Source organism: Cloeon dipterum, chromosome 3 (genome assembly GCF_949628265.1).
Source record: "Cloeon dipterum chromosome 3, ieCloDipt1.1, whole genome shotgun sequence".
Classification (NCBI taxonomy): domain Eukaryota; kingdom Metazoa; phylum Arthropoda; class Insecta; order Ephemeroptera; family Baetidae; genus Cloeon; species Cloeon dipterum.
This window is the reverse complement of record NC_088788.1, coordinates 21,987,317-22,011,922: the sequence shown is the minus strand read 5'-3', so window position 1 is coordinate 22,011,922 and position 24,606 is coordinate 21,987,317. Positions and strand designations below refer to the sequence as shown.

At 38.2% G+C, this 24,606-nt stretch overlaps 2 protein-coding genes and 1 long non-coding RNA gene across 4 annotated transcripts in view; 1 reads left to right on the top strand and 2 right to left on the bottom strand.

Annotated features, from left to right (window-relative positions):
- The window catches only part of LOC135939338 (MAP kinase-interacting serine/threonine-protein kinase 1-like), a 40,027-nt gene extending 17,391 nt beyond the window's left edge, over positions 1-22,636 (bottom strand). Inside the window, exons 1-2 of the mRNA XM_065483657.1 lie at positions 22,519-22,636; positions 5,311-5,422 (exon numbers count right to left, since the gene is read on the bottom strand). Coding sequence (XP_065339729.1) covers positions 5,311-5,422; positions 22,519-22,548 — 142 coding nt within the window. The 5' untranslated portion in view covers positions 22,549-22,636. The remainder of the gene's footprint in view (positions 1-5,310; positions 5,423-22,518) is intronic.
- On the top strand, positions 18,318-19,478 carry LOC135939343 (uncharacterized). 2 transcript variants are annotated; one of them, XR_010574734.1, is made up of 2 exons: positions 18,318-19,064; positions 19,125-19,478. It is a non-coding gene; the product is annotated as an uncharacterized LOC135939343 (long non-coding RNA). The 2 variants fall into 2 exon arrangements; XR_010574733.1 differs by having other exon boundaries at positions 19,120-19,478.
- A 358-nt stretch (positions 22,637-22,994) lies between the features above and the next one.
- RpI12 (RNA polymerase I subunit RpI12) lies at positions 22,995-24,562 on the bottom strand. The gene is made up of 3 exons (XM_065483667.1): positions 24,301-24,562; positions 23,965-24,190; positions 22,995-23,089 (listed from the first exon to the last, which is right to left on the bottom strand). The coding sequence occupies exons 1-3, from the start codon at positions 24,413-24,415 to the stop codon at positions 23,065-23,067; spliced, it is 366 nt and encodes a 121-aa protein (XP_065339739.1). The 5' UTR covers positions 24,416-24,562; the 3' UTR covers positions 22,995-23,064.
- Between the last annotated feature and the right edge of the window lie 44 nt (positions 24,563-24,606).

Genomic DNA, 24,606 nt, shown 5'->3' with positions numbered 1-24,606 from the left:
CCGGGAAGGGCGCGCATTGCACTAGCACGAATGCTGAAACCCGGGTTCCAATAGCACCGCGAACGGATAACATATGGGCGCACCAGGCCGCACATGGACCAAGGACCCAGCCAACTGAAGGGTCACTTGCCTCCGCACCGAGGACTTTTTGAAACGCTAGACATTCATCCCGTGATGCCAAATCACGCATGCTGGAAAGTTGCAAACCAGCAAGTAGCGAGTTTGCAAAGTTTGAAAGCATAATTCCGTTCTGGTGAATATAATGAATTATTTCATTCTACTGTGTTTTCGAGCCATTTAAAAATAGATCAATCAGCATTCTACCAAATTTTGGCGTTCAGATGGTATCAACCAATTTGTTCCAAGTGGTCAGCATTAAAAATTTATCCACCTTTTTGCCCTTTGTGCCAAAAGCCTATACAACCAGTTTATCAGCTCTGCGAAGATCAGAAATAGGCCTGACAGAGTCGCTTACATCAGCAATAAATTGAAAAGCCTGGTCCATTCATCATACTCTCAGAGCATAATCGATAGTCCGGCCAAGGTTGGGTCTAAAACTTTTTTGCATCGAATCTTGACCGTGTGTAGCAGCATAAATTTTGATTGAAGCGAAGGCTTCTCACAGACACTGAAGAATGGACCACTCTTTCAATCGACAAATAAGAGTTCTTTGTTCTCGTTCTCACAGCAGACCAATGTGCTTCAAGGACCCAGGTAAAAACCAACCATCCTTTAGCAAACCGCACGACCCAGTAAGAAATAATTTTAAAACATCACACGAGTGCCCTTTGTATCGAAAAAATAGACTTATTTTCGCTACTAGTCCCGCGGTGAAAAAACACGCACTAAAGTGTGTGTTATACGCGCAGAGCAATAAAATTTGCGTCATTCCAATGGAACAACTTCCGTGTGTGTGCGACGGAGTTTCGGCTGATGACATTGCGTGCAAGGCCTGTAGGTCAAAATGTAGATATTGCAAATGAATTTTCAAGTTCGTCTGATATGCTCCAATAAAAAAACCTTGAACGTTGAGTAGAACGATACAAAAATAATAAAAAGGCAAATGCGAACCAAATGAAACTTTTACCATATAATGATTAATGTTGTGCACAAATTTAATAACCGCAGCACAAAAAATATCTCTCATCAATGCCATCAATGATTATAATGGAGATTGCTGAGCCAATTTATTTTTGCTTTTGAAATCTTTTATTTGCCATTATTAATGAAAACATTTGGCATTGTGATAATTTGAAGAGAGCAATTTCATATTTTAACCAATTTTTTAAGTTTGTGTTTTTAAGAAGCCTTTCAACCATCTTGCAAATGAATTTTCATACCGAAAATTGAAATTAAGTTTTCTTGGATGTTGTGCACATCATATTACTCTGACACAGAGAAACAGGATACTCTGAGCCCCAAAGTGTTTTTTGTTGAACGAAAATATGATTAATATTTTTTGCGTTTGCCAAGGCTGCATTCGCACAATTAAAACAAAAAGAGAAATTAATCTTCTCTCGGGTTGCGAAATGCGAAACAAACGAGAAAAACATCTAGAATAAAAAAGCATTGTGGCGGAGAGAGCAGAATACGTGAAATGTGCATGCAGCAGAGGCGTGTCAAAAACAAAGATGCACCTCGTCAGACGGACCGAGCCTGTCGAGAGCACGTTGCTGTGTCTTTCTCCTTAAAATAACCTTGCCGAGGAATTGAGAGAAGTAGCAAGAAGAAAAAAAGAAAACTCAGCAGCCGCGCATTCACGAAAATTCCACATTGGCAGCACGTATTGAAAATAAAATCCACTTGCAACACGCCAAGATTTTATCTGGAATCGTTTGCATGTTTTGTGCTGAGAGAGCGAAAAATGCGCAATTATAAGCGTTTATGTAGGCATGAGGTAGTTGGTGTGCAATTATTCTGTCTCATTGTCAGAGAGAGATACGTTTGAAGGAGGTTCGCGGGCTATGCTGCAATTTGGAAGTCAGATATTTTTATTAAATTTTTAGAGGAATTTCACTTCAATAAAATTTTGTCTGAGCCAACGATTCGTTCACACTAGTTTTAGAATAGCATTTTAGCGAGTGAAAATTACACTACGGATATTAATTTTAATATTAATATTAAATATTAGTATTTTAATTTAATAATATATATATCATGCCATGAAGCATATACACCACCAAATTTTCGCTCTGAAATCTTAACAACAAGGAAATTCTATAAATTTCTTAAGAAGAAAGTGGAATTTCATCTACTTGTTTTTCAATAATGCGTGTCTTGTGTTACTTGAAAAATTTGTATTTTAGAGCGTTTAAGACTTGGAAATTTGAAGTTTGGAGAACGCAGACCTCCCTTTAAAATATGTAGTTTAGCAGCGACCATACAAGTGGAAAGTTTCACGAGTGTACGTGCCAGACGACGAAACCAACGAATTGCTATATACGATAAAGTTGAAAAACACAGCATTTTACTGCGTGTTGAAACAAATGGTTTAGTTCAGTGCTCTGAAGATTTTATTGTCTGCTCATATTTCGGCTGCAAGTACATCTTGCAAACAAAGAAGGGCGGAAAATAAAGTGGCCTTTATTCCATTATCTTTTGCAGATATGTACGCATAAATTGTATCAATGAGCGGACGTAAAAGTTACGCGCGCATATTTGTATAATGCAAACACCCTTGTTGCTAAAACAAAGGAAGAAAGCGCTCGAGATAGCTGAATCGGCACAAAATCGTTGACAGTTCGTTAGCCGCGCGCACAATTTTTTTAACAAAAGATTGTCTGATTTCGGCGCCATTCTCATTATCAACACAAAACGTGAGCAAACAAGTGAGATGTAAGGAAACGGTTTCCTTACACATTATCACACTGCATTTACTTGAAATCGCGTGTTTTCGCCTTTACAACATAGTGGTGTGAGTGTGCTTTGGTTTAATAAGATAAAATTCCGAGTGACTCATGTTATTTTGCACTAGTCAGGTTATACTGGTGTTGGTGTTTTAACTGTACCACATGTAAATGACTCGGTTTATCGTCACAGCAGAGCACAATTTATATGACGAGTAATAAAATAAATTAAAATTTCGTCGCTTCTGCCAGCAGGGCTCAAAATTGTTAAAAAAAAGGAATTAGAAAACATTAAAACTATTTAACTTTGCTGTGATGCAAACAAACATTCATTTTAAATTATTCTTAAATAAAGGCACGAAAATGGAGATAACAAATTACAGCTTGGAGCCCTTAAAATCTCTAGCTCGAAACTATAGCATAGCAACAACAGAACTACTATAACAAAATAAAATTAAAATGGATGAAATAAAATGATTAACCCCCATCGTTGCACTTGGTAAATTTCAAAGTCGCGTGGTTTGAAAACAAATAAATATTACATTCTTGTAAAAAGCAAACGCCAGTATTGCGCACATCCATCAGAGTCAACACACTGTATAAAAAGTTGACACTCCCATGCAACTCAAGCAATTACACACACCAGACCTGCAGAATGCGAGAGCCAATTAAACTCCACCACACCATTTGCGTGTAGCTCCAAACCACGATGTTAATCACTTTGGCTGCATCTCTATGAATGTTGAAGCACATAATATGCACGTATGATGTTAAACATACAGTTTCTATCTGGCTCTCGGGGCTCTAAGAGTCAATGAAACCGACGCGCGATAATTGGTGTTGTCATTGTCTTGAACGCTCTACATCCACAGGCCAATAAAAGTCTTCTTTAAGCACGACGAGCAGCGCACGCACTAGTAAATAATTAACAGAATCTTGTTTGATGCAATAAAATGTCCGAGTTTAATTGGAAAATACATCAAGCGGTCAATGGAGAGTCATTGCTAATGGCCATTCAATGTTAAAAGGATGCGCAAATGCTTGACAATTTCTATTAATTGCAGGCTAAATGTTTGCGGGAATTAATGTAAAATCGATACACTTTCTCATTGCGCTAAAAATTGAGCACTGTTTGTGAAACATCCTGTAGAAATGTATTATTTAAAATGCAAAGTTAAAAAACAAACCCATTTGGCAACCAAGATACATTTTGATAATACACAATTAAGGAAATTGTCCGCTGAGCACGCTGCGCAACCATTTTTTACTGTCTGGAACCCTTTCAGGCGTATTCCTTATTACTTTTTATACAGATGCTGTTTTGTTGGGGGGTAAACACGCGAGCTTTCTATACCGACTGCGGCTAAACAGAGTAAATTCAAACGGAAGGAAGCCCAGCAGGGGGGTTGTTGCACCCTGTACATGCATGGGTCAGGCGCGCGCGGTTCGAATGGCTGGCATATTGCATCAGCTAAAAACACACCACCGCACTCCGCTCGCGATTATGTTATAGCGCCTGACGCAAGAGAGAGCAAACAAACAAATTGAAACCCTTGCCGGATTTTGCGGCAGCTGCCCGTTAAAAAGTTTGATAGAGGACAAGAGAGGCATGGTCGTTTGTCGCATGCCAATACAATTTGCTACACAATCGTAACATTTGGGCCCAGATATGAATGAACGTGGATGATTAATTGAGGACTTTTGGCAAATTTTGCGCAATTTAAATAGAGTCGTCGTTTCATTAAGAAGGATAAATTGGTGCCAAAATTTTAAAGCCATTTAACACTGCCTCAGCGAAGAGGAAGTCAAATTGAGCAATAAGTTTCCGAAGGTCTAAATTAAAAATAGCCAACCACGTGTCTCGCATATTAGTTAGCGAATATATTCATTCTGAAGAACTGAAAGTGGAGCAAATTACGAGTCAATGAACGGCACATTGAATGCGAAATTAACAGCAGAGACGCCCATTAGCCTCCATGTAGTAATATTTTCGCCAACTTCTGCACAATACATCCTCTGTAATCCTCACCTGCGCCCCAGAGGCATATGCAATTTTTCCTCCTTATCTTTAGCGAGGGCAAATACTCACGTAATCACAGGCCCCACAAGCACGAGACTATTTATTTGCTCGCGTCCAAATATGGAACGCCTCCATTGAAAATTTGATCTGAAGAGCACGCAGCAAGCCGCCGCTGCTGGCAACGAGGAGCTTTATTTGATAAAGCCAGGCCACTTGTGCTTTTCGAATTGATATATTCCGGGTCCACTTCAGAAGCCTTTGAGACCATATAGCAGAGCTACGTCGGTAGGGAATATTAATAATAACATTTCTGCCTAAAAGTTTTGGGCTCTGAAACGGATTCCCAGGCAACCGTCGCGCAGCAGTTTTGCGTCAGACGGTTGAAAGGAGTGTCTGAGTTTAAAGGAGAGGGTACAAAGCGGGGGTTGGCGAACAAATACTCACCATCTTCGAAGGTCTCATCTAACTGAGCTAGCGGGGGCTGGACGGGGGCCTCTTTTTGGTGCATGAAGATCCGATTGGGGTCGAACGCCGTCAGTATGCGACCTCCGAACTCCTGTAACATAGTGACCAACTGCGATATAGATGGATCCAAGCATGATGCAATTCCATATATAAGATATTAAATAAAAAATAGGACATTTTGAGTTGATTGGTTACATCGGTTAATTATTTAATCAGTCGGTCTGTTAAAAGTCAAGCTTCTCTTTTTTAAATCACTGCAAGATGTTGATATTATGATAATTACATTTATTTATGGTTTTTGAAAGATTATTTTTGTAACACTAACGGTGTACAACTACGGATTAATTTAACGCTCTTTATGCTTGAGATTTTAAATCGTTTAAACCAGTTTTTCGTTCTCTTATACACACATTAAGCTTTTTTCAAGAAGCAGACATGTTCTAAACTGTTTAGATCGTTTAAAGACAAATTAGGCCAAATGACCTCAATATCATATGAAGCAATCGGCGAAATTGCCACATTAAATTATTTGATTGGCGTGTCATGCATAAAAAGTGTTTAACTACGCCACAGTTGTACACCATTGGTGCTAAATAAATGATCTATCTGTGTTTTTAATTAATCTAACAATGAAATAAGTGTAAACTTGATCAGCCTGGCGTTATTGATATCACATCGAACTTCCTTTTTGCTCACACTGATGGTTAGTAAATGAAAACAACTGATAAATCAATTCTAATCGAGCCGATCAAAATCGCAACATGCTTTTCATAATTTTCTATGTTAGTTAACCTAATATTTTAATAAACCTCGAGAATAAACTATAGTTTTCGAGGCTTCAAATCTTCAAAACTGTCACTCAAATGAAAGGTAGATTCAGACTAACAAACGTATCCGATAGAGTAGAACGTCGCGTGTTTTGTTTGCATTTAAGATAAAATTGAATTTTCGCACAGTAAACACATCTAATCTTGGACTCGAAAAAATAGGTCTTGTTATTTTTCGTCGTTCTTGCATCACTTAAGTGCGCGTCGGCAAATTTGCGTCCATCTATATTGTATCTCGGGTACATCGTATTCCACGGTCCAAATCAAAACACAGCAGCCACCAAATGACTTTCCTGCTTATCACGCTAATAATCGCTGTTTGCGTCTGACGAACCATCTTGAACCGGTCTGAACAGGCTGTTGTGCGAAATATTTCCAGTGATAACGCGAAAACAAGTCTCTCCCTTTAAGTACAAATGCGCATTTCCCAAATAGAGATGACGAAAAGCAGACTGCTAAAAAGATAAGTGCCAGGCCGGCCGGCGTCTTTTTGCGTTTCAGGCTTCAGGCTCACGCTGCTCACGGCAACGGCCACGTGCTTTGGCGAGTGGGATGATTTTACTCGGACCTCAAAAGCGTTTTCGCACATTTTCATAGGGCCTACGTCGTGGCGTGCTCGAACCGGTCGGCGGTCGGCGCCTTGATTTACAGTGTTTTGCTCGCTCATTCCGACGACGTCCTTGCCTGCTGGCACCAGGTAAAAAAGACAACGATGAACACTGAGGCGGAAAAACGAGACTAAACACTTATTAGCATACGTGATGCGCTGCTCGAGTAACCAGCGGCGAGTGTTACATCAGCATCTGGATTTGTATTGTTCCAGTTTGTGGGTGTTTGTTTTTCTTTGGAAAATCGGATTCGACGGATTCAAGCACTGAGGAAAACGCACGTCCGCACGTTGTATTTTGAGAGTTGTGTTGTTTCGAACGTGTAATGACCCTGCTAGCTAGCAGGCGGAATGCCAAAGATAATATAGCTGATTTAAGTTCAGTTGTGACTCGGAAGTACAACGGAGAACAAAGGGTGCAATTTAGCAGGTTATCTAACAGATAAATGGTATAAATGTGACAATTGGGGAATCAGAAAAAGGAGTTTTTTAAATTTTTTAAGGATGCAAAAAATAATTTTGTCATTCATTGATCAGCAATTTTCTCGTCCTATACTTTCTAATATTCCTTTGGAATTTTCATAGAAGTAATTAATTACTTCATTTCTCTAAATCTCCCATTTTGAAATAATTCAATTGCCTATTTAATTGTGCAAAAAGGCATTTCTTGCCATCGGACGCATTCTGCCAAAACTTTTATTCTTTTTGTTTTATTTCAAACGCAACTTTTTCTCATCTCGTACAGCTGTGGTTTTCTGGTTTAAATGTGGTTGACAACATGATCGCTTAATCTAAGCTCCCTAGATAAGATAAAATAAAAAGCCATTAAAAAACTTAATAGGAAGTGGTTGGTGGTCAAACATTCCAAGGTCATGGGTCACAGTCTAATTATGTTAAAATATATTGAAATTTATTTTTTTTTACCAGAAATTGTGATGGACAGATTAATTGGCAATCTATTTGTTTCACCATAAATAGCATTTATGAGATGTTTACAAAAGTTACACTTTAGTACTAATATTTATTTAGTAATCGAGACGAAACAATTGAAATATGACCAGAGATAATTTATAAATAAAGGCATATCGTTAGTCTTTATTCTTGATACACCCAAATCCACGGTTTTTTGCCAGCATGTAAGGTAGTTCAATGTTTGGAATGTCTTTTACAAAGCAATCATAAAAATAACTGCTCAAAATTTAAGTATCAAATGAAAGACACGGCATTATTTGGTTATTGTATAATGTATCTATAGCGTAGCACACAATAGGAGCGTTGGGTTAATTTAACTTGAGTGCGTTCCAAGTTTCACAGCATCCGAATATTGCAGCAGAACAAAGCGCGTTGTGCAAATTGTAAATTTGCTAATGCGATGAATAGCACTTTAGGCCTGAGCCTATGGATGACAAAAATGCCGATAAAGGGACAAGCTAACAAGCAGCTTTCCCAGAAAAGCTGCGGTGTGCAAATATAATGGAAGCGAAGTGTTGGGCACCATGCTTGTAACGATAAAAACACCCAGTTGTCAAGCTGCTAAGGCATCAGGTGTAAATAAATTGGAGCAGCGCGCGTGGGACGAAACAGGAGCTAGGCCCCACGTGGATGGACCAAAACACTAGCGCATAGCCAAGATGTACATTTTAAATGGGTTTCGGGAAAGCGAGAAAAATATCTTAAGTTTGTTCATTTAGCGTCTAAGCTTTAGAGATATACACCTCCCGTGTTTACTTGAAGTAAAAATCATCTTTAGTAGACTAAAATGTAATTTTTTTTAATAATATAGTCACAATTTTCCTATTTTGTTGTTGATTTTGATTGCAATAACTACAATGTCATAAATCAAGGGATTTTTTGTAAAAAAAATGTATCATGAAATAAGAATGCTGTTGCGATTATTAGTTTTTTCCGTTTTTTCTGAGCCCCTTTAGGGATTAATTTTAAGAATGCGATGAATGGAATATGTACATAATCACGTGGACCACAGTTGAAAATTAGGCACACTTTTGCTCGTCACTTTGAAATGTTTCAACAACCTTTATTTTCCAACCTAGATACAAATATCAGCAGTTTACATATATAAAGGCTGCCTTCTACGTCAGCAGTCGGGGATGCAGTTTGTCAGCTCCACTGACGCAGTTGCCAAAGTCATTAATTCACCGTCGCTTACAACACAAGCGAACAATTCTATTGCACTCCGGATAAAATGTCGAGTGAATGTACACTCGATAACTTCTATCCTTTTATCGAATCAAAAAAAGCGTAAGTTCAATATCCAACAAGTAAATAAATAAACAAAGGGGCAACACAAACGTGACTGCGCACTGTGGTTGCCTTATTTGCTCGGTCACTTATACTTAATTAAAAAAGTTGTCCCAGGACTCAGCTAGCTTACAATTAGATTAGCAGAACAACGTGCAAGCTAAAATTAACGTAGAAACATTTACTGATCTAAAAGTGCCAGCCTGGCTGGATCACACACGAAAGATAATAACAAGCCACCATTGTAAATAAACACAAGGTGTGGCGTTGCAGTCAAGTTAAATGAATTTTGGCTCGTGCTAGAGAATTTAAGTGTTTGCTTAAGTACGTTAACTTGTAATTAAATATATTTATTTGTGTACATTCGTTTTGCAGTTCAGAATTGTATAATTACTACTCAATTAATGTTTCACACGTGTTACAAATAATTAATGTAGACCTTCATGGACACCATGGGGACAAAAAATTGCGTTAATCGTGCTAGTTTACTCATGAATCATTTATTTTTTTAAGCACGCAACTGTTAATAAAATGATTTTTAATAAATAAACAGCACTCACTTCTGACTATATATATGTGGGAAAACATGCCTGTATAGAAAGATAATATTTCCATTCTAGACATCACCTTTGCCAATTATCAAGTTTCTAATTACGATACGAAGACATCGCCTCTGTTATATATAGATCAACTGGAGCGACGACGATAAACAATATTTCATAACGAAGCATTTCCTCATCACCGCACCAAGAACACCACGCTATAGCAGAGCTCCAATCAGGACCAAAGAACCAAAATAAATTTTGGGACCAGAGTTGGGTATAACGAGGGATTTCCTGCTCTCCGCACACAGAGACACAAGACCGCCGGGAATAACCCAACAGCTCTCCAGGTTTCCGCGTGTGAGTGTGTTGGCTCTCAGCATTTTTGTGTACCAATGAAATCCATTTATTTCTGGCAGTGACGGTTGCTGGGGGCGAAACGAGTTATCGAGAAGGTCTGGTCCACCCTCGAGGGGGGTGCAACGTGACTCTGTGTCCGTCCGTGAGGGCTGGCCACCGGCCAAATCGGCAGCAGCACGCGCTTCTCGGAAGCGTCAATGATTTTGGTTGATGGGACAACTAACTTCACTGCTGCTGGCCTAAGCGAAAATTCCCACGGGCGACGGGGAAATAAGCGCTTGGAAAATTATTTTGTTTATCTTTGTTCCACGAAGAAAATTTGCATTTGACAGTCATTTCGCCACCATATTCTGGTTGCGTCCCTCCAGAGCCAGAGATCCAATTACTATTATTTGAGCGCGGTCTGATTGGTGCTTTGATTTTAACCTCGCTCAGGAATGGTGCCTTGTCCTTGTATGCGGGTCTTGTGGGAGTTTCCAGCTGTAAGGGGTTTAAATTTTGGCGTTTGGGGAATTCACAGGCGAAATTTACGTTTCGCAACTAACATCTGACCTGCATCTGACGGAGAATTTCCTCCTTTAAAACGCTAAAAATTTATTTTTTTCAAAATTTATTCTTTAAGTAAGATACAAGAAATTTAACTCTGCTATAAGCAATAAAATTATAATTTTGTATTGAATGCAATCAAACTCTCTGAAAAATAATTTAGCAAAAATGTTTGAAAATTAAAGTAAATAATAAGTTCCACTGAAAAGTGGCGTGAATTGCTAACTGCATCTGAAACTGTCTGCTGAATATCAAGGTCTGCTGAATAATAAATAATATCTTAAGGTGAAAAGCATTTAAATTTTCATGATATCCCTATTTATCATCGATGAATTAAGTTGGCGCGGTTGTCAACCCCTCTAGTATTTCACCTTAACTGCTATAGAAGAAGATCACGGATCATGGTCAGTAATTGTATATTGATATACTCACATAAACGCTTATGCGGCAATTACAATAACTCAAAATATAAAAAATTTGAATTAATAATTAATTATTATAATATTTACAGTGTCAATTCATTCAGTTTATTCTCGTTCAGAATATGCAGGGATGAACCTAAAAATTTAGTCCCAATTTGAGGCCAACAGTTCTTTTTCTTTTCTGCCGGTATGTGACACCTAAACTACCTGGGGTTTTAGCCTGCTGCGAAACGTCAGTGCTCAAATCAGTGTTCATCAAATCGAGTTTGAGTGTACACACCACACGCTCTTAAGAGTACAGTGCAACATTTTAGAGATTGAGTGGCCGGCGGACGAAAATAGAGCATTAATTCTGCTCTGCCACTGGCGCGCGCGACGATTAACCATTAGTTTGACCGACGGGGAGTTTGTTAAAAGAAAAAAAAGCAGCTGCCGCCACCCGCATCACTGCTTGTAACCTTTTGACACCGTTCAGGGTCACGGGCGAGATTTGCGTTTTTAAGTGGATGAGTGCAAATTGACGGCTCAGCTGCTCAACGACGATGATGCGCTCCAAAAAACCTTGTTTGACGGTGGAACGCTTGGTTGGCGAGATTATTTAAAATCACAAGGTCGCCGCTGACGACTTTATGCGTGTTTAATATTACGTCCGGAGCGGAGATGCTCGGTTATTGAATATTTTGCCCATATTATGTCCAAAATGTAACTCGGTTAATAATATTTTTCGTTCAATTCATAGTTTATGCTTAAGCGTGTTTCATCACTTCTCGGCTCAATTTTAGCTCTTGAATCGTGATTTGGCAGATAGAATGAGAGTTAATTATTTTTGTCGAATTTGGTCCGTAGGGGATATAGAGTAAATGCCGGTTCAACTGTAGAATTCGACAAATTTTGTTTCGGAATTATTTAGATGCAGCATATTTAGATGTGGCATATTCTACATTTTTTGTCAATTGTTAAGGTTTAAATTTCTCCCCAATCTACATAAAATACTCAAATAAAAATTCCACTGACGCAAAAGCAACACTGCTATTATAATATTCCTCTCTGTTCTTCAAATAAAAATCATCGTCTAGCGCTATACCTGAAACCAAACATGGATATTACTACTTAACAATTATTTTTAAAAAGTTTATGTTTAAATTCTTGTGAGTAAACTAAATCACGCTCGTCAAGCGAAATTAATGCAAAAGGCATTCATGAAGCAGCCACTCTAAAATTCATCACACAAATTGAGCCCCCTATTTATGTCATACCATACCTGCCGATAATTACATCCATCGACACGGGAGAACAAAGAAAAAGCATTTGAATAACAAGAGTTAATTCTGGGTCACGTTTTATTGCGCAGATAATCAGAAGAGAAAAACGTGAACGCAGGACACCAGCCAACACTTATTTAAATACGCGCCTCCTCGTTCAGTGAGACAATGATGGCAATTATTCATTAGACTAATAAGAGAATGGCGTCGAGTTGTGCGAGTTTATACTTACTCACTTCTCCTCAGCAGTATAGAATTAAACGCCTGATAAGCTAAATAGTGGTGAGCCTTGACTTAGATGACGTGGGCATTGCATCGCTCTTCTTTTAGAATCGTCAGCCTGCTCATCCTTCTAATTTTGCCCCGATCAATATGATTTGCGTTGGCCATATTTACAGTTTGAGTATTTTTATGTTCAGAATATAATGCAGCGTTGGTGGACATAATATTTATATCACGTTAGCAACGAAAAGGTTGCCTCTTGGGTATACCGTGGTCACTTTATATAAGCGTGTCGTTTGCTTCGCTTGAAGAGCATGGTGGCTTCTCAATTGCAAGTTTCAGCTTCATTAAAAATTATAACATTACGAGGCGCTGCGTCTAAATTTACATAAGAGGGCACAGCGGGCAGTGCCTCTCTTATTGTAAAGCAATGCGATAAAGTTGATCAATACTTGCAGAGATTACTGTATATTTTTAAAATGACTTCGCCTTTTGATGTTTGTTGCGAGAAACTCTCTAAAGTAAATTTTAAGGGAACGTCCAACAGCTGTGCCAAAGATTTTTATCTGGCAATCAATAGAAAAATGATCAATTCAGAGGTCTTTGAACTCTGCTGGAACATCCACAAAAGCAACTACCACCTGCGGAATGACGTTGGATTTAAAAGGTAAAAACTTTCCATAGGGGAGGAAAGGTGATCAGCAGCAGAGGATGTATCAAGCAGCACATACAATGGGCATTTAAAGGTGCGACCTTGATCTGAATAGCGTTACCTGGGGCTAGCAGGAAACCTCAGTGGGGTAAAACATAATATCGACAGGATGCTAGCGGTGAGATGGCTTACTCGTAAAACCAAAACACACTGAGTTTCTCGCGCAAGAGAGATTTGCCACCAGCCAATGGTAATAAATGTTAAAAGGCTCTTAGGGGGATTTTTTTGCTGAAGCAAAAATAGCAGCGCTAAATTGCTCAAGATTAGCTTGCTAAATTGGTAAATCAGCGCGGAAAAGATGACTAAGTATTATGGCTAGGCTGGTTGCACAAATTCGAGGCTCAAAATACATCTGTTCAAAATTGAATCTGACACGCTGTTAATGATTTGTTGAGAATCTCACCAGTCTTTCAAAATCCATGCACCAGATTGAAATTATACCTTGCAATCGATTAGTAAAATGACTAAAAAATAGATCTTGTGATTACAGTATTTCAGAAATAAATTACCTTGCCAATAAAGAAAGGTCTGAGCAAGCATTCAAGTTTAAAAATAGTCTTAACTTATCTGAAAATAGTTTATCTTTAATTAAAAACCAAATTCACAACTTTTAGATCGACTAGACTTAACAAGAAACCCCAATTAGCTTTGATTAAAATTAACAAAACACACAGCTTCTTCCAAATTTAATAACCGAAGGGTGCGTGTAAACAAAACTCTAGCGTCAGCCAGCAGTGTGTGTGTATATATCAAGCCGAGTGCATTAGGAGCCCCCTTTGAAGTTGATCAAATTAATAGGCTCGTCAGCTCGCGCTGGCGTCAGCAGCTTTTCGCGGGTCGGGTTAGATATGGCTTTCTTCTGCAATTTTGGCGTAATTTGCGCCACGCAAGCCACTTCATGAAGCTATACGAGAAGGAACATAAGAAGTGCAAAATTGCTTTGTCGGCAGAATTGTCATCAATTAATCAGCAGCTCGCTGATAAGGACGCTCGGGACAAACGGCGGATCGTATAATTTCTTTAACTCTCCAGAAAGTGACAAAATTGCTGATGAAAGATGGCACGTGTGAGTGATAAAAACACAATTGTTATAACGACGAATATTGTAAAATTAAATTGTGCATTATCCCAATTATCTATCCTTCTTTTTCAAAAATTTATTTTGTTCAATGAGCCCTTTCATAATTTTATTTGTCTGATATTAACTGTATTAGTGTAGAGCTGTGTATATAGAGTAAGCTGAAGTGCAACGAAATATCAGCCAAAAAGAGTAGTATTAAATAGCGATTTTATTGTTTCTTGTGTATTCTCACCATAAAAAATGTACATACATGTTATAAAAGTTTGCTAAAAAATTATTGAATATATGACGACAGCTTTAAAACTTATAGTTAAACGCCATTCATCTACATACAATACATACCCCGTGAAATAATTTTTCGTATTGCAATTATTGATAAAATCTCACCAGACCTTTTAATTTTAGCTACTGTTTAATATATTTTTCGGTCTCATGATGTTACGAAAGCGGATTTACGTCAAATACCGCATGATCCATGCTATCACGTCCCTTCCGCGTGTGTGCGTGGATTTAGTAAAACCCTCTGCGCCTTCTCAAAAGTTTAAAGGTGCACTTTACCCCGCTGCCGGAGAGTATTTTTAGCGCGGGAAGCCCGCCGACAGTGACAAGGAAGTCACTTTAAAGACGGCAATTTTTGGGTTGGCCCCCATTGCCACCTTACAGCCTCAAGAAACTGAGGTTGTTGACTCGCGACGGTCGAAAATTACGATATTCATTGATGCTGCCGGCGGAGTGTTCCATGCAGCGAATTAATTTCCATCGGCGATATTGAGGACAATGACGTCGGGTCCGATCAGGCACCAACGTGTGTGTATAGGAGTGTGTAATTCATTTTGTTATGCCAACCAGCGCACACTGAAACAGCAATATGGGATCAACATGCCCTCGGGAGTTAGTTTGTGCAGCAGAATTAACTTGTTTGTAAAGAAGCTTTGCACTCAGGCGTTGCTGGCAAAAGTATTAATAAGCAGATGCACGTCTGCCAAGTAGAGATTGTAGAATGCATTTCGTATTTGCAACTTTGAGGCGACAAAAATCCAGCAGGCCCGGGAGGGAGATAATTAACTTGCTCCACAAAATTTTCCATGCATCGCTGGCCAGAGAAAACTTTTTAGTTGATTCGAGCGAAGAGGTTCTTGTGTGTTGATGAAAAAGTGAAAATTTCATTAGAATGGTTTCCAGATTTCTCTAAGCTCAGACGAGCTTGAAGTTTCAGCATGAAACAAAAGCGGAAATAAAATTGCACCCTCGAAAGTCGTCTTGAAAAATATCAATCCTCGCGCAAGCACGACCCCCCATTACTGCTGAGCAAAAAGCAGAGTACACTTGCAAGCGCCGAGAGGGAAATTTTTGCAGGCTTATTATAATTCCTGAGAGGATTTCTGACGCAAACATGTTTCGAAGGGCTCGAAGTTTCCATCCTTCACTGAAGTAGAACGCCATAGAAGCGAGTTTTACCCTCGAAATTCTCCATTTTTTAAAAGGGTTCGTTATTACCATTTAGAACTAAATTATTTATTTAGTTTTCATGTATATGGCAATAAAAATTCAACAATGAACAAATTAACCCCAATCCCCGCTATCATTATGGTAGCACATTTCCTTATTTGCTGCAAAAAGTCCCTTACGAACATTTAACGGACGTATTACGAGTGGGTTGGAACACGCGTTTGCCGATAAATGGTCACACCACCACCACTGCCAAGCAGCATAGCCTTAAAAGGCAATGCTAGCGAGGGGTTAATCTTATTACAAGCTTGGGGTGTAATAGGACTGAGACCAGAAATACAAAGAATCAGCTGGCGAGAGTTGACAGGCTTCTTGCCCATCAAAACTACATATATTATCACGCAATGCTTCTGTGCCCCTTTCAACCGATAAAAAGACACTTTCGATATAGTCAATGTGATTCCCAATCGCTGATTTTCTTAAAATAGTTTTGAGATAGCACTATCATCGCGGTGTTATTTGGACAATGGGGAAAAGCATCACATACATGAAGCATGCACTATGGCCACGTCGCATTTGCATTTTAGCAAAATCTTTTATTCTTACGCCCCCGAGTAGTTGATGCAAACACGTGGGGCTCACGTTGCACACATGACAATGCGTGACGAGGCCTCACCGAGCGTAAAATGTGCAAATGAACGACAATCTCCTTATGTCAGTAAAATAGTGCGTTTCGCAATCAACAATCCCTTTGTTATCTAATGAACACCCCTTTTAATAGAGTAATTTGCAGAGGTCGGTTTCCCAGCACGCAAAAATTATTTCGTTTTTTTTTATTTCTTGATTTAGGTTCCAAGGATATTGGACCCTGATTCGAAACATCTGAAGTAGTCGAATTAATTTTGAATATTTTATATTTTACAAATAAAGCTATGTATTTAATCTTAAAAATGTTGGTTTGAAACCAGGGATAAGTAAACATAAATTTTGTTTCTAGTTCTCTTCTTGTAGAAGTTTATAAATTTAAAAAAATGAGACAAATAAGTTCTTAATTAATTAACAACGCTGGGATTAGCTGGGAGATCTGCAATCAAATCTTGCATTGTATGTTATGTCAGACCTGCTGTGATCAAATTTTAGCTATTAAACGGTTGTTCACACGGACTGTAATTTATTCAGGGGAATTTCATGATATAGTATCATATAGTACCTTGACCAATTTATTTTCCCTATATGACTCAGCATCATAGGAAAATGTCTATCAACCTATGTTGGCGTTTCCATGTTTTCAGAGCGACCCTGTCCTGAAATTTTCTCGTAACAGAAAATAATTTTCAGCCGAAGTGGGTCAGAGCAGCTTACAAAAATGAATGAATCATCTAAAATTGCACAATTTTCCTGTGACAACTCATAGCCCTTACTCGCAAAAAGCGAAAGTAAGGTAATATTTTCAAGTCTGATGCGCAGTTCGGTATTCTCCTTGGGAACGAATTTTCTGGTGCGCGAACTCATTGTCGGGGCATGTGTTCACTTTTTGCTGCTAACGTTCTCGCGAACAAAAAATCGCAAATAATGACGCAGTAGGTGCTGTGTTTGAGTTTTGAGCCCGTGTTTGCTTTTCCTGACTGCGTTGAGTGCCAAGTTGAGGCGAATAATTCCGCGTTTAGTAGCTCACTCTAAACTTATGTTGGCTTAGCAGATGAAATTTACATACGCCTAGAGCATGGACGAACTTTATTGAATGCTAATCATGCCAGCGATTGGTATGAGAAAAGTGAAAGGGCTTTTAAGTTATAATCGAAAGGGCAGAGTTAATTTGAAACATTTTAATTCAATAAGGGTTTAAAAATATGTTAACTTTAAACATTACTACTAATGTGAGAACTTTTAACAACTTTAAAGAGAAAAATTATTCCATAAAATTAAAAAAAAACATGAATTATTATTCACGAAGAACATTTTCAGAATATTTTAAATCTTCGCACACAAAACGTTTCGTGTTGTATGGAATTTTGCTATGGACAAAGCATATACAGTCAGTTATATCATTTTTTGTTAAATCATAGTGTTATGGAGTTTGCGTACATCCTGTCTAATGACCTTGAAAATCTCTGTTCGCTCACAAAATCAGGCACGAGCTGGGAATTTTCGAAAATTGAAGTTCTCTCAGCCTTGAAAATTGGCCTGTTTGTTGCCAGCAGCAGGGCACATGAAGGACGAACCCAGCAGAGCAGATCGAAAATGCCAGAATAAGCTCTCGGTACAATTATTAGACGATTGGACGGTCACGATTGTCGTTACAGACACGCAGCGAAGCCGATTTTGTGCCAAAAGCCGCACGATTTGAGCTTTATCGCATGAAATGCAACAATTACAGCTGCAGCGAGATGTAAATCACAAGCGCAAGCCGGTCTGTCGTGCGCAGCAGAGCAGCATTTCACCCGTGCCACCCTTTTCATACATGAGAGGAACTCCCTGCGCGGCCGGTGGTGTGCACGCGGCTCTGATTTACGACAGTCACTAGTGCACTTCCAGCTCAGCGCTCAATGAAGAAAAATTATTGCTCTTTGTTTTTGAGCCGCGTGTTTATAAAGAAATAAGAACGCTATTACATCTATGTTCGACTCAAATATTTACTAGACCTTAAATTTCATCATTTAAATATGAAAAAAATGAAATATTGCAGCCTCATTAAGTTAATTTATATGTGAATTTTCTTTACGAAATAAAATTTAAATATTTTGTTAATCAATTAGCAATGGGCATTGAGGTTTAAGAACAGAGTTTTCAACCTTAGCTTTTGACTGCATGATAGCCTTGGCATAATATCCCCTTAAAAAAGTTAAAATGATGCGTCGCGCAACCAGCCCAACTGTGTTGTAACGCAAAATCGAAAAGGCAACGCTCGCGAATGCACTCTTTATTAGCTCTCATGATAAAAATGACACCGGAGCTGCGGCAGCTCCGAAAACGACGTTTCGGTCGCCGGCAGCAGCCGCCAGGACGGGATTCGATGTCTGTTGCCACGAGAAAGGGCTATGGGAGAGTGCAGATAGCTGAAGCAAGCACTGAACTTGGTTCTCCGCCGCTGCTTTTACTGCGCTTTTCTCTTGCCGCTTGCGACACTGCTGAAAGTTCAACGGCTGGAGTGCATGCTAGCTCTTTTTCACTCCGGCAGGTGAGGAGAAGCAGCAGTAGCAGCAGCGGCGGCGGTGTTCTCCAGGCTCCATCCGCTGAAGGTGCTTCCAAGGGCGGTCGCGGCTCAAGGAGAAATTCATAATAAATAAGCTTGCTGGGAGCAGGCAGCTTGCAATACGAAAACAGATCGTGCTTACCAAAGTGCATCGTCTCTCTTTACAGCAGTTTGCTGCCCGCCGCGTATAGTGTTCGCGCTTCTCAACTCTTTGTACTGTAGCTCCTTTTGAGTCCATTCAGGTTCATCAGGTGCGGCTTGAGCGACAAATATTACAAGCTTATTCTCATTGCTGCATTTTTCCAGAGCAGCCAATGATACTGCAGTCTGATAAACAAAACTGTGGACATCAGCTTTGTTGAAAGCGCGAAAAAAATTGTATTTCATTCGGTGACTATAATGTTAACATAATTCGATTATTGCTGTGGAGCCACATTTAGATTGAAGGGAAATTTATGCAATACTCACGAGAGCTATACTATCATGTAAGAATGGAGTCATTATTTTAATTTAAATTTTATGGCTTTAGATGGCTTTAGTGGTTATGCAAAGAGGGAATATCGTAGAATCTTAATAGAAAATTCGAAGAGACAAGTGACTTTTGAGTTGTATTTTTATCCTTCAATTTTAAATGATAATACAACATGATTTTCTAAGTTATAACCTCACTGGAGTTCAATTTTCTTTTAGCAATAAAGGCATACGAATTGTTTTTTTTATCGCATGTGATATTATAAATGGATACCAAATTGTAAACAAACAAAGTTGTTATGAAGTGAATATTGAACGTAAATAACACTAAACTTGCAGATAACGAGATCGAAAATATTCTTGCGTTGCATTTTTTACATGCGAAATGGTACTCAACGTTTAAGTATTAAATTGCTGTGCAGAAGTCTTAAACACCTGGTTAGACTAATAATAGGAATTAAAAAGATTAGTGTTAATGAAAAGCTATCAAGTGGAAAGCAAGTAAGGCAGTTAGTGATTGTTATTCGTGCGCATTTGTTCTGGTCAGCAAAAAGCCACTAACACTTTAGTGTTGTTTGCTTTTCGCCGCTGAATCCCCTTGGGTTGTTTGCAATGGACACATCTTGCAATGGCAGCGTGCAAGCTGATACTGACAGCAAAGACACTTCCAGTCTCCGCTGTTTCCTTGTGCCTCATTTAATTTGTTGCACATGTCGAAGGCGTCGAAGCTCTCACTTAGCTAAATGCGTGCAGTTAAAACGGTTTAGCGACGGACAGAATCAGACATTACTACCTTAGGGAAAGACACGAAGCCTCGCACTTTTGCATTGAGAGAAGTGAACAGACTTGATTTTTATAGCTCTCAGGTCTCGCCTTCATATTGCGCTTTATTAATAATGCCAAGATCTTGGCAGTTCATACTATTTTTAGCTGGTGAGAAGAGTACACAAAATGAATTTAATGCTCTGGGAAATATTAATTCACCAAAAAAATAAGTTTGTAAAATAGGTCTAAGAAACAAGAAAGTCACTATCGAAACTTGAAAAAAATCACATCTAATAACAATTTACTTGTCATATTTAAGGAAATCCAAATCTAATCAAATCAACGAAATTCCTGCATCTAGGATGTTAATGATCGCCTTTTCCACTCCCTTTCCAATATGTGGCTCATTGATCAGTAAGGTGAAGTCACAAAACTGATTAAAAAGACCTTGGTAAACATTTTATTAGCTGGTCTCTTTTAAAGTTGCAACACCTTAAAAGGCAATTTTACACTTTAATTCGATTCAGCTTGAATTAGCTAGCTGATCGAGGGCAGGCGACATATGGTGTAACCGGAATAAAACTCCAGAGTGCACTTTGGCTTTGTTTACCTATCAAATGCGGCGATCAAGCTCATGCAAATGAACCAGCCGTGTATAAAATTGGGCGCGCGAGGGCCAAGGACCTCAATGTTTCGAACCGGCCGGCAACTTGTTTTGCTACTTGGGTGAAACTCGCCGGTGCTCACCGTAAATAAATAATCCACGGCGGCGTTCCTCCGGGTCCACTGCAAATAAACAAGGAAAACATAAACAGCGGCGGAATTTTTGCCGCTGGAATAGTAATATGGAAGACAGTACTCTAGTACTCTCCTTGGTTTGACATCAGTGCCTTCGGCGCAGTTCATGAGTGAGTTTGGAGTTTTTGATCTTATTTTAAGTTAAGGAAAATCCACAGCTTGCTATGGGACTGTTTAAGTGTGCCTTTGCTCCTCACTTACCAGTTTATTTGAAGACCCTACATTTTTAAGTTAGTTATGGCACGAAAACTTACGCATACACGCAGGCCAAGTTTTAGCGATCTAAATTGCGTCTTGAAAACTTTTTTTTAATTTAATTGTATTGACCTAGTGTGAGAAAAAACAACAATAATAATTTCATGAAACAATCTGGTTGGTATTGGATGTTCATCCTACACAAGTTATGTAATTTATGATATTCCAACTTGCAGTTTAAGTCTGTTGCTTTTCCAACCAAAATGCAATGTATGCCATTTTCGCAATTTTAAATTCTAATAAATATTCAAAAAATAGGAACTGAAATTAAGTATAAAAATTCAACCAAACTACATTATATCGTAAAACTGTTATTTTTTATGATCGATTTAATTTAAATTTTCGACTTCCTGAGTAAAATCTCGTTTTATGCTTTCTTTGTTACAATAAATTACTATAACTTACAGAATAATTTAAAAAATGACCTAAAAGGTTTCGGCATCATTATCTTTTCATTTCATAGTATTATTAATAATATCTTTTGCTGTCGTTTCTTTTTTTAATATTATTATAAATATATAGTTCATTATTGAAACACACGAGCCAGGCCAAGGAAACGAGAAAAATCATTCACAAACTGAAAGAAATCTTCGATATAATTCTAACAGACACTTCTCGATAGCAATGAGCTACCTTTCCAAGTCTTTAAATTAATCTTTGTTCTATAGCTCGCGTAGACGCATAGGAAGGATTATTAGTTAGCTCTCCCTTCCTAATACATTCTTCAACACTATAACCTAAAACGACAGAGAGAAACAAGAAATGCACGCGTAAATGCCATCTATGGCCCATTCCAAACACTACGCTGCAGTGGCTGGTGTAACATCATCTAAATTTTCTTTCGCGGCTCAACTGTCAAAATTTGACCTGAGAGCTCGAGGAGACTCGGGAGGCATTGAAAAACTAATTAGTCGAAAAAATCTGAAAATGGCAATAATGCTCTAATGAAGCACAAAGCGTTAAATTGCTTGCCAAAGTGCTAAACGTTCTCATGGTCTAAAACCGTCCTTTCTAAATTGATTCGGTGCCAACTTAAGTTCAAGGTTGGAAAAGAAAATAGAAAAGGGTAGCTTAATGACCACATTTTGGTTGAATAAATTCTGTAAGGAAAATCAAAAGAACGGAGAGATTATAATTGAATATTATCTTTGATCTCAATATGATAAAATTTAGTTTATATTTCACGAAGAGTCAAAATAATGTTGATGCAAAAAATAAGCGAAAAGCCGGCGATGTGAATTCGCGAATTTTTAAACGGAGATAGAAGCAACAGATCAAATCAGGTATAGTCCATTGACGTGGGCTTTTTAGCTCAGAAACGCGTCCCGCATCAAAGAGCAGTAATTCATGGATCGATTGCGATGCAATGCAGCGCGATTTGTGCACCGAGAACTGTAGAAAGTTGCATTTACTCACCCGCTGAGGCTCTTCCCGCACAGCCGCCATGGCTGCCTCATCGCTAGCTGACGAGAGAGGGCGACTCGATCGATTGCTGCGGCCCTTCTTTTCATTTTGCGCATTCTGGGTGAATTTGCCGGTCCAATATCCCTTCAACCACCTCATCGGAATTAAATAATTATTGATTCCTTTCCTTCCCGTCATAGTCCACCATCAACGGTTGGCTATGCCAGTAAAAGAATGCTTTTGTTAATTGGTAACTTTGGAAAACATTTAACTAAATCAAGTTAATCCAAATTAAAAACTCAAAATTCGTGATATTATATTTATAAATCCACTATTTTCTTATTAAAACCGCTAATTTTCATCAAGGTTGACAACATTTATTAAGTGGAGTAATATTGATACTGAATTCCTCAAAGTGATTTTCTTTTTCACATGAAATCAATTTAACTAATAATTAACAGGGGAGTTAACGATTTAAAAAATGAAGATGAGTACGAAATTTTTTCATTTTCATTGATAAATTGATGAAAAAGTTACAAATACATTCGAACAGCACTTTTACGAATTTTCCGTCTCCTTGTATCTGAAACAAAACAAAAATCATTGATAAACATAGCAAGGTAACATATTAAGAAACACACCCGAATTCCATGTTTATCATGAAAAATACTTCAAACAGCTTAATTTTCTGTATGTTTTTAGATCTAACGGAATTTTATGTAAATATTTTTAAAATAGTTATTACTCATCAAGGTACACTCGCTGAGTTAAAAATGTACTCTCTGGCACACATTTTGTTTAAGAATAGGAGGCCAAAGGTTACATTTTTATTCATCTTTTCACTTCAAAAATTCAGGAAGGTGACATTAAATTTGTTATCAATCGTTCGTGCAGAAATATTAGTGTGTGTCAGCTCATTAGAGTATTGTGTTACAGTCTTGATTAAAGACTCATATAATTATTATTTTTCAACTGTTTAAGACTTAAAGGATAAATAGTAATATGACGAAAAGTGTGTAGATAGGGATACCTGAGGGATACTCATTGAGAATAAACAAGTATTAATAAAAAAAAAAGATTTGCCGCCAAGGAGACATAACTATTTATTTGCACCTATAAATTAGGCGCAACGAATTTTGATGCTAATAGGACGAAGAGCAGCTATTCATATTATTCATTTTTATTTTTGCCTCTTTTACTTACTGTATTCGCAACTAATTAAAAAATACTCTAAATATGAGATTGAGCATATAATTTGCTTCTAGATTTTTATGAAAATGAAGTGTCTGCCCCTCTTAGCACCTTATAAGAGCGAATAATGCCACCCTTATTTATGGATTAAATTCTACCCAAAACATCATTAAGTGCACTGAAGTCATCAAAGCACCTAACACCTTCACTATAAACCTGATATAAAATGCTAAAATCATAAGCTGTCATTGTGTCTAATGTACTTACTTGCATTTAGTGCACGTATAGAAAACAGTTTGTCCTTCATCGGCAGATCGTAGTTGCAGGGTGGCATATGACATGACATCATTGCCACATTTTGGACATTTTCTTTCACATACAGGACCCTCAGCTTCTGTTTCCTTAGTCTTTTTCTTCTTTTTCTCTTGCTGTGTTCCACCGCTTTCAATAGAATTGAAGTGCAGAACATAGTGCACTTCATGCGAATCCAAAGCTAGAATAATTTTTGTGAAATTCAGAATCTTAAACCCAGTGTGGTGTTAAAATATGTACGTGTCCCATATCTATGTACAATGTCCATAAATAAAAAAAAATGTAATATACCTTCAATTTTATGAGTTGTCTTGCAGGTATAGCAAATCAAATCTCCTTTTTTCTGCAAAACAGGCATGATTGAACCACACTCGGAACAGAAGTCCATATTCGAAACTTGTGCCATTATTAACACTTTCTGTGCTCAAGCAATGGAAGCGTTTAAAAATATACAGAATAAGACCAAATTGACTTTTGGAAAATATCTAACATGCGCGGGTTTGAAAAGTGATATTCAGAATCACTCACAAAACAACGATCGCACGTGAGCGAAGTTGTTTATTATTTTGATGCACACACGCCCCCAATCATGCAGAT

What these genes read in the sequence shown, in the direction of transcription:
- RpI12 (XM_065483667.1), bottom strand. Translation starts at nt 24,415, where the DNA reads ATGGCACAAGTTTCGAATATGGACTTCTGTTCCGAGTGTGGTTCAATC. An exon ending in GACAACTCATAAAATTGAAG is followed by an intron (nt 24,191 to 24,300) that starts GTATATTACATT and finishes AAATTATTCTAG; the next exon opens with CTTTGGATTCGCATGAAGTG. An exon ending in TATACGTGCACTAAATGCAA is followed by an intron (nt 23,090 to 23,964) that starts GTAAGTACATTA and finishes GTTTTGTTTCAG; the next exon opens with ATACAAGGAGACGGAAAATT.